The sequence below is a fragment of the Sinocyclocheilus rhinocerous genome, unplaced genomic scaffold (genome assembly GCF_001515625.1).
Source record: "Sinocyclocheilus rhinocerous isolate Xijiao unplaced genomic scaffold, SAMN03320098_v1.1 scaffold487, whole genome shotgun sequence".
NCBI lineage: Eukaryota > Metazoa > Chordata > Actinopteri > Cypriniformes > Cyprinidae > Sinocyclocheilus > Sinocyclocheilus rhinocerous.
Window position 1 is genome coordinate 133192 of NW_015662061.1, and position 10625 is coordinate 143816.

Sequence of the window (10625 nt, forward strand, 5' to 3'; positions counted from 1 at the left end):
CTATTAAGTTCCGTATCAGTTACAAAATATTATTACTTGCCTACAAGGCCCTTAATGGTTTAGCTCCAGCGTACCTAACTTGTCTTCTACCACGCTACAATCTATCACGCTCCCCAAGGTCGCAAAACTCTGGACTTTTGGTAGTATCTAGGATAGCAAAGCCTTAGTTTGTTCATTAGATTTCTTTTATTTGTGTAACTTGTTTGATTTTGGGGTTTGTTTTAAAATGTAAATTTAGTTTTGTTATATTTCAATTTCACAAAAAAATGTGTGAAACATTTACAATAGCCTAATAAAACGACACCTTTTCATTTACTGTATAATGTCTTCAATCTCATTTTGTAAAAAAAATCGTGAGAAAATCGAATCATGAAATCAAAATCATGAATCGAATCGAATCGTGAGTTGAGTGAATCGTTACATCCCTAAAAATAACCCAAAATAGTTTAACGCAACTGCTGTTCTGTGGAAGTAGAAGTCGTTGAAGAAATTCTAAAATGATCTATGTAAATGATCTCCATATGATTAGATGTTTATGTAAAACGAGAGGTGCGGCCTGATGGGAAGGGAGTGTTGAAAGAGCAGGCGTTGGTGTGTAACAGCAGTCAGGTGAGCTCAAGTACCTGCCCTCCAGCGAACACCAGCCGCAGTAGGGATCTCTATTAGACAGACAGGAGTGGCAGTCTAAATGCTTCTCACACTGAGCGACATGAAGCTTTGTAACCTGAAACACACACACACACACACACAAATCAGAGGCCCTAAGCACTGTTCTCGAATTGGAAACTGATAAAACGCAAGAGGACACAACTTTTGCATGAGCGAACAATGTGAAAACAATCTCCGATTCTGATTGGTGGCCAAGACTAATCCACCGGCAATTACTCGACAATGCAAAAAAACAAAACCCGACTTTTATCTCGAGAAATTCAAATGATGTTTGTCAAAGTAAACGTGTAATCTCTCCTTTGAGAGCGAGCATTTATCAGATGCCGTGTTTCAGTTGCTGGCAGTTGAAAGGAAGTTGTTTGTCTCTCGTACCTTTCTTTCAGTCAATACGTAGACGTTCTGTTTGGTGGAGTCCAACAGCAGGTCAGCGTAAATGGGACTCTCTGCATCCACCTCCACTGTGTCATATTTGGTACCGGTACCATTTGCATGTAAGAACACCTGCAATAAAAATAAAAGGCACATGATGCACAACTTTCCCAAACAAACCACATGATTTAAGGTATCACTCTGTAGCACAAACGCTGCAGGGCACATTATGCGCTCAAGTTGAATACTTACAATTAGTGGTTTATTCAAAAGCATGAACAAAAGCAAGCATCGCTAATCAATGCTTTCGCATACATATGCATATACAAAAGACACACACGTTGGCCACAAAGCTCAGGCGAGTTGCAATCTCAGCAGGCCGGTGTGTTTTTCAGCATCTTACAGGCAGGGGAAGTGATACCGTGTGCTGTCTGTGATAAGTTCTGCCTGAGGAGAAATTTGGGCGGTAAACAAGCTGCTGTTTCAGAGTTTCGCCGTTAATATTTCATACAGCACCAGAGGGAATTGAAGGATGAAAAACTCCAAGTGCGGTTGCCGCCACCCCTATCAGCCGACTCAGAGCGCACTGCATGTGACCGGCTCCCTTGGGATCGATTCTCCCCAAGGTGCTTGCAATAAGCATTCAGAACATGTCCTCTCATGCTGATGAGGCAGCCGCTCACACACAAACACACACACACTCCCTCTTATATGCACACACACAATCATACCACCTCCAGGCCAGACTGGGCCAACCACGAGACGTAAATACCCCACAATCCCAGATTGAAAGTAGGCAAAATTGGCAGATCAAATTATATTCACCACTAAAAATGCCAAAAATATACTGTAATGCAGCAAACTGAATGTGTTTCCTAAGTCTGAATGAATGTTGCACTAGGATCTTCTGTCTGAAGGATCTTAAAAGGAATAGTTCATCCAAAAAATAACAATGCAACCATTAAGTCATCCTTTTGCGGTTTATTCCAGTCTTTTGAAGCCTCTAGCTGTTTAAGTTATTTACTAAAAGTTGAACAGCAAAACTGGGCATCAATGACTATTTCTGAACCTGAACTTTAATGCCATTTCAGAGCTTTGCCGAAAGGGAAGATTTTCTGTAAAAAAAATTTTTTATGGTTAATATTTTGGTCATATGGACCACTTTTATGGTGCTTGACAGGTCTGTTGTTATACAGAAAACATCTGTGTGAAGGTTCTTCAAAATTTTGTTCTTTTCCACAGAAGGAATAAATTAATACAGACATTGGAAAGATGGGTTTTTCGTGAACTATAACTGAAACCAAACCCTAGCATGCCAAGTATAAGAGTTGCTCATCATGTATTTCTTTTCACCTTCCATGACTCATAAATTAATTCTACACTGTTCCACCTCTAAGATCACAGAGCTTAAGACTTGCATGCTCACTCTTGTCCATTTGCCTTAAATAGCAGCTTAAATCCAAACGTAACAGTTCAAGCTAACTGTGACATCTTATGTTTTTTTGCTTTGAAAGGTGATCTTCAAATACACTGTCTCATTTCCAGTGGCCTTGAACTGTAGGCCTCAAATAAAGGATACAAAAGTGTCCAAACTGCAATGCAATTTACTATAATACCTCCCCAAAACTTTGTCCTGACAAATAATGTAACACACTATCTGAACTCTGACTGAACCAACTTTTAATAACATAACATTACCCTGCTGTAGGGTGGTTTGCTCATTACTGGAGAGTTAGTGCTTAATGACAGATTATGATTACTCCATGTGTTTGCTTTTCAATAAAGAAGTATTTAATGATGGTAAACTGCCTTTAAAATTCAGTTATTCATGCTGATTTTTCCCATTATGCTTCAGTGATGGATGGTGGGTCTTTAATGGTTAAGGATTTGTGCTGCTAACACAAAAATTGCAGGTTTAGTGCCATTAAAGCATGATGCAAGATAAAAAAACAGCAAGGCCAATAATAGGTAACAGTAAGTCATACCTTGTGCAGCCTTCCATTTTTGTCTCCTAGCAGTACTATGGTGTGGCCAACTTCAGTTGCTGTGGTGACAGCAGTGATGGGAGGAGTCCAGGTGAAAGCAGGCGTGGCCTCAAGAGCAATAGCACTGGCGATGGGGCTGGGTGTGTGTTCACCTCCGCATGGGTACTCATTCAGAGAGTCCTGCACAACCCCAAAAACATTACATTACATATATATATCATCAAATACATTTATCATACACAGTTCATGATTATAGCAGATGGAAAATAATTAGGGATGGGAACAGTTGGGAATTCAACAGTTTTCCTCTCTCTAATCACATTAAACTCAGGCTACTCAGGTATTTAATGCTTTAAATTAATCTCACATCTATTGATATGGTTTTAATATCATAAATCTATGGCAGTTGTTACGTTTATTGTTTCCCTGTTTTAAGCTTTTTAGGTTTGTAGGTGTTCAGGTACAGAAATTAAATAATCAAATGTAAAATAACACTGCATATTAGTCACTGTATAAATTAGAAAACAGAAAACAGCACGCAGAGGCTGAATTGAGTTCTTTCGCATCTTCTTGCGCTTGAATGCTTTAAATTTGCTTAAATGTTTAGGCTTAAAAACACATTCAAATGATAAACTTTCGTGATGGATTTATCACTGGCCTGATCGGGCCACTGACAATTCTGTCAACTGTCCCAAGCATCTTCCACGCTGACGCTGGGGGACCATGGTGGGCCTGGCCTGGCCACCCAGCATCAGTATGAAAGATGATGGCCCCCCCATGGAGCCGGGCCTGTTATTAGATAAGTTTGACTGTATAGTGAAGGAAAAGCTGCCAGTAACCACCCAGCACACATTAGTCCTTCAATAATTTTAAAAAGCATCCAAGGATGCACCTCATTAAGTTGGCTGAAAGAATTTCCGGAGTCTGCAGAACTGGAATATAGACAGCAAGATGCTCAAATACAAGAGCTGATTTTTTTCATAGATTTAATGACTTTGCTACTATGCTAAAATATGGAACCTTAATAATAAATAACAAGCAGGTGTGTCCAAACTTTTGACTTGTAGTTTACATGCAATGGCATGCAAGTTTCTAATATATGCAATTTGGCTGTACTTGGAATTCAGTCAAACGATATATAAACAGTTTAGGATTTAATGAATGTTAAAAGTTTTTGGAAATAATGAGGTTCGAGCTAATCACACAGACAGACAGCTGTGTGCCCACATGCTTACAATACTGAGACAAAAACCCTGAGAGATGACACATTATGAACAATTAATATACAAAATGCAAGTAGAATATTAAGTTGGAGCTCTAAAAACTGGATAAGTACAAAGTTTCCAAAGTCAACTATGAACATTTGGATAGTGTCAGAAACATCCTGTCCTTGCTGTGTGCATAAAAATCAATACTAAAAAAGCTCAGCTGCTTTTATTATGGTGTCTGTCAAACACAACCCATCATCTATCCATGGCTGGGAGTGATTTTTAGATGCACTCTCACTGGAGCCAGCCGTGGGTTTGTGTGTCTTGACCTAATGCTATTCTGGAATTGCAGCTGTCAGTGGATGAACATGCACAATACCTCAGCTAACAGACCAAGGGGAGTGGCCACACAGGACAGCGGAACAGTGGCACACAATTGAAGTCAAAGGAGGTTAAATACACAAACACCAAACACGCCTACTGCTTTGGAAACTAGATAATAGCCATCCATTCTGCAGTACTTCCTATGAATTATTGAGATGGCCATAACTGTTAAATTTGCAACATGAACATCATGACCGTAAAGTCAGAATAAAATCAGAACTGATCCCCATTTACTTTCTTAATCCCCCTTCCTGGATATTGTGCACATAAGGAGAAATTTAGCTTTTTTCCATGCAATTAAATTAACTGAGACTGGAGCATTCAAGCTTCAAAAGGACCATGAAAGTATGATAAAAGTAATCAACATGATTCCTGGGTTATATTCCAAGTCTTCTAAATTCATATGATAATGCTGTGTGAGGAACAGACCAAAATTTGTTTGTAGTCAGGGTGTAGTCCCCCATACATTGCAATTGCTTAGGGGAAAAAACAATCATTACAATCTTTAAAAATGCTAAGTCACACAGTTTTGGAACAGTATACAGTAAGTGTTTAAATTATTATGTACATGGTGAGATGGTCCAAAACTGATTTGATAATTGCTTAATATCTTTTTTTTTTCTTCTTTTTTTACTATGACAAGTTCATTAACAGACTGAAGTCATATTTTAGATACAGTGAAACATAGACATTAAAAGTGGTTACCTAATTGTGTCTTTGAGGTCAGAGTTTCAGTGGGCTTCTGTGTGTGGTGGCCACTGGGGCGGTGAGCCCAGAGAGGATGTGGGTCAGCAGAAGTCAAACCAGCTGTGGCGTAAAGCTGGATTTAACCACCTCCCAGAGGCTACACACACACAGACACCACTCCTTTTCATTCCCAAGCTCATACTAATACACACTACCCCCTTCCACACAGTAAGAAACACATGAATAGAACATCACCCAATCTCCATTAGTCCCCATACCTCCTTCCCTCCCCTTCCTTCTCTCTCAAACAAAACCTCTTTAGATTTTGCTCTTAGAAATTCTCCAGTATTCATTGGTCCCACTTAAAACAACAAACCATAAACTACACAAAACACTGTATACCCAAAATTACAGTTCGCTCACAGCTAACAAAAACCTTTTTGCTACTACTTGTTTTGTTATGCTAAATGGCCATTACAGACAAATAAACTTTCGATTGCATAAACTGAAGATGGAAATACTCACAGAGCAGAGATTTAGAATCAGCCCTGTAACATGCAGAAATCCGGGAGCTGTTGCTGCATTTGTTATGCTGTGCGGATTAGCACTGGCGCAGGCAGCTGGATGCTAATCTGTGTCAGCACTGAGGCAGCTGCCACTCCCCCAGTCTTACACCCCTGTCGCAAAAAAGCCCCAGCTGACCCTGATCTGTCGCCAAGAAACCACAAACCATGCGGTCTTGCACGACCTGGCTAACAGACCGATATCTTGTGGCTTCCCCTAGCAATATATTCTTACTTATCGCTCTTTAGCTGTGGATTTAACCCTCATTAAAAAGCCACTACATTCACGGAGCCACTACCTCTGTCTGCTAAAGTCTTTTGAAGCCATGCTGAGGCAGGTGGGTAGGACTGCCTAAGATTGGCAATATAAGCGGAAACCTAAGTGCAAGCTACTGCCAAAAAACAGCATAATCCACTATCTCATTGGCTAATGTTGGAATTATGCTGTTATTTGGAGGGGTCTTAAACGAAACTGATTGTGAATGGTGGAAGGGGTTTAGGGAACTACAACCTGGAAAAAGAATCTGGCAAAAGAGCAAAATTTCAATTTTGTTGGATCAGATGACACATCAAAGGCCCTTTGAGAACAACATGATGAATTACAGTGGGTTGTAATCCTCTTTGAGGAATGACTACAAACCCAACAACTTACCTGCGGGAGCTTCAGACAACTGGAGGACACTTCGTACTCTATATACGCCTTCTCCTTGTTGTTGGCGTCTTTGCCCTCTTGTGTGTAACACAGTAGCTGGGCGCCATGCAGGGCTTTATCCAGCTCCTCCACCTTGTACACACAAAGAGCTGTCCTGTCTGTGGGTGTGGGAGTCGACGCCTGCCCCATGGCCATGGCCACAAACAGCGCGGGTTGTTCACGGTAATAGCCGAGTACAGCCGCCTGTGCCAGATTGTATCTTCCACCGCAGGAAAGCGGCACCTCCACATAAGAGTAGAAATTGGGGTCGCCTGCACAGAGTCTTGAAACATATGTCCGATACTCTCGTTTGCCCCACATGTCGCGCCGAGAGAACACAAAATAGACGTAGTTGTTGTGGTGAAAAGCTTTCACAAAGTGGTTGTTGTATTCGGAGTAGCTACCGACAACCAGCTTTCCAAGTTCTTCGTGGGAGAATGCTGGAGCAGAGTGTCGGGCGACTGGGGTTAAGCGTCGCATCGTGATTGGCGGGATCCCACCAGGTCCTTTACTGGTGTAGCCCCGCCCAACAAGCATAAGCAGAACACCTTTCTGCTCAACCACCACACCAACCGTGGACACTCGAGGGTTGTTTGCTGCCACATACTGCGTGTCCACAGGGTTGTCGGTCTTGTACAGCACCTGAGAGACATTCTCCAAGCTTCGCTTCTCGCAGATGCCCTGCAGAACTGTCCCACACACAATCAGGCTGAGCGGATCCCCTCCTTTGATCTCTTCCAGCAACAAAAGCTTGTTGGTGTTGTCCGTGGTTTCCGCCTGGGTGCAATCGGTGGGGTCAATGGGTGGTAGGCAGTCCGGGCTGTCCAGTTTAGGCCCCGTTTTGCCCCAGGTGAGCAGCTGCAAGTCTGGAGAGAGGTGATAGAGCACATTTACCGCCCCCACGTAGACGTGGCCCGAATGGGTGTCGAGCAGGAGGTGATTGAGGCGGGAGCCATTAAGGGTGATGAATGTAGGGGGGCTTTGAAGATGACCGGGGGCCAGAGGCAATACCAGAGGCCACCACAAGATGGCGAGGAGCAGCAACAGGGAAGCAGCAGCTGGCATGGCACCCCCTCACCTACTGAAAAGAGACAGAGATCAAGAAGATAGGGAGAGAGAGAGAGGGCAGGTGAAAAGAAGCACACAGGAAGAAAAATAATTCAGAATGGAGGGACAGGGTGAGAACGTAAACAACAGAGAAAAAAGTTAGTCAGCAAGGTCAGAAACATGAAGGCAACGTGCATGAAGACAGTTATGGGGAGGAAGCAAAGATACGGGAAAAGACATTAAGGAAGAGGGAGAAGGGCATGGAAAGTTGAGTAACACATGAAAAGGAAGGAAAAGAGTCAGAAGGCAAAGCAAGATAGTGTTAGCGGAAACCAGAGAGAGGAGATGATTCAGATGGGTGATCGAGAGAGAAGGATAAAGATATAGAGAAAGAAAGGAGCAAGAGGGGGGGGGGGGGAGAAGACAAATGTTAAGTTAACAGAAAAACACCACAGAGAATACCTACTGCAGCACATCACCATGCAGCACAAAGACTACAGGCTTCAAACACTTTATTTTGTTCTTCAAAGTCCTGCCACCTTCACACAGGCAGTGAAGGATGCTTGAGTGAGACTGCCAGGCTTTGGTCCAGTGCAATAAAAGACACACATCTGAGACCAAGAAACATGCAATAATACTGGAGTTTACTTCAGAAAAGTCAGAATGCCAGTGTATGAGCAGCATACGCAACGGCAGCTGATAAAACGTACCAAAGTGCACCAGATGCCGACTCCTGTTATCATTAAAATCCTTTGCTGGTGTTTGTGTCGTCTCAGGGTGTCTGACTCACTGTTTACTGGCCGAGTCTGACTGCCACAAGATGACATGAGAACACAGAGTGTTCCTCAGAATTATCGAGATTTGAGATAGAGAGATAGAAGGAAAGAGAGGGAGAGGGTAAGTGGGGAAACAGAAAGAGAGAGAGTGTGTGTGTGAGTGTGTGTGAAAATATGAGAGTGCTGATAAAAAGTAATAGAGATGTGAAGAAGTTAGGTGCTAAATTATGCATGATGCCTGTAGCTGTTGCCTTTCTGGTTTTACTGATGAAACCGAGAAAACAGACACCGCTTTAATCAACCACTCAAAAGTAACAAACGTCAGCTGTTACATTCATTTATCAACCTCTGAAAAAAACAGAGAGAAAATAAAGAATCATCTGATGCAATAACACCTAGATTTTCATTTTCTTCAGAAAACGCGTGGCGCATCCCATACAGAACTCAATGCCATAATGCGTTACTATTGCATTGTGCTTTGCTATTGCTACATGGTCAGTTCTATTTTTTTTTTTTTACTTGTTGGCATGCAGTTGCTAGGATATTCTGTGTGGTTGCCAGGGTGTTAATATGCAATTGCTAAAGTTTTCAACTTAATGTTATATGGCTGCTAGGTGGCCCAAGACAAAAATCTACCCCAAACCTATATAGCTACTTTCTAAAGAAGAAAAAAAACATATTAAATCAGGATATACTAGTTTTGTGGTTTGATCTGAGCTGGTCTTAGCTGATTTAACTGGAGTTAAATGGCAAGTGTGCTTCCCAGCCTGACCAGCTAAAAAAATGCCCAAAAAACTAATCTAAAACCAGACAAAAGACCAGCCTGACCAGGAAATGTACATTGATCCAATTCTGCAACGACTTCTTCTATAACTTACAAATATTAATTTGCTCTCTCTTCAGAACTAAATTGAACTACACAGCACAACTCTTCTCAACAAGACCAAATTTGAGCCATCATTCACATCCGTAGCACAAGTAGTGCGAGATGAGTTAGCCTACACACCAAGGTCTGACTGCCACAAGATGACATGAGAACACGGAGTGTTCCTCAGAATTATCGAGATTTGAGATAGAGAGATAGAAGGAAAGAGAGGGAGAGGGTAAGTGGGGAAACAGAAAGAGAGAGAGTGTGTGTGTGAGTGTGTGTGAAAATATGAGAGTGCTGATAAAAAGTAATAGAGATGTGAAGAAGTTAGGTGCTAAATTATGCATGATGCCTGTAGCTGTTGCCTTTCTGGTTTTACTGATGAAACCGAGAAAACAGACACCGCTTTAATCAACCACTCAAAAGTCACAAACGTCAGCTGTTACATTCATTTATCAACCTCTGAAAAAAACAGAGAGAAAATAAAGAATCATCTGATGCAATAACACCTAGATTTTCACTGTCTTCAGAAAATGCGTGGTGCATCACATGCAGAACTCAATGCCATGATGCGTTACAATTGCTACATGGTCAGTGATGAGTTTTAAGTGTTTTTAACATGTCACCATGTACTTGCTAGGATATAGGCCTACTGGGTGATTTCCAGGGTGTTACTATGCAACTGCTAAAGTGTTCAAAGTTTTTTAGCTCAGTGTTATATGGTTGCTAGGTGGCTCAAATCAAAAGTCCACCCCCAAACCTATATACTTTCTGGGGGGGAAATATCATCTTAAACTAGTAGGATATATTGGTTTTGTGGTCTGATCTAAGCTGGTCTTAACTGCTTTTAACTGGAGTTAAGCAGCCAGTGTGTTTCCCAGCATGACCAGCTGAAAAGTGCCCAAAACTCATCTAAAACCAGACAAAAGATTAGCCTGACCAGGAAATGTACATTGGTCCAATGTCTTTATAAGATATATGCGCACATAAATTCTGCAATGACTTCCTCTATAACAGGGGTCGGCAACCTATGGCACACGTGCCAACATTGGCACGCAAAGGGATAATCACTGGCACACGAGCAATCACATTGTTTGATAACCAATCACATTATAGCCTTGACGTCATTGAATTTCAGTCAGAGTTGTGCGACACTCAATTGCCGTTTACGGATACCAAAGGAACGAATGAGAAGTGCAGTAAGCTGAACCCCACCTGTCGCAAAAATTCAGTGACTTCTCTTATAAAATGACATTTTTTAAAATAAACTCTAAAAATAGTTCAATCCAAAAGTATTGTTTAGTGTAAAACATGTTGAAGATTAGCAGATAGGCTGTCGCTTCATTAAATGATAAGCCGTTTCCTCTAAAAAGCTGTT

The 10625-nt window shown here is 41.7% G+C and overlaps 1 protein-coding gene across 1 annotated transcript in view; it reads right to left on the reverse strand.

Annotated features, from left to right (window-relative positions):
* Positions 1 to 10625, reverse strand: part of LOC107727420 (plexin-B1-like) — a 75403-nt gene that overhangs the window by 27189 nt on the left and 37589 nt on the right. Inside the window, exons 2-5 of the mRNA XM_016537287.1 lie at positions 6518 to 7637; positions 3024 to 3203; positions 1042 to 1170; positions 624 to 724 (exon numbers count right to left, since the gene is read on the reverse strand). Coding sequence (XP_016392773.1) covers positions 624 to 724; positions 1042 to 1170; positions 3024 to 3203; positions 6518 to 7621 — 1514 coding nt within the window. The 5' untranslated portion in view covers positions 7622 to 7637. The remainder of the gene's footprint in view (positions 1 to 623; positions 725 to 1041; positions 1171 to 3023; positions 3204 to 6517; positions 7638 to 10625) is intronic.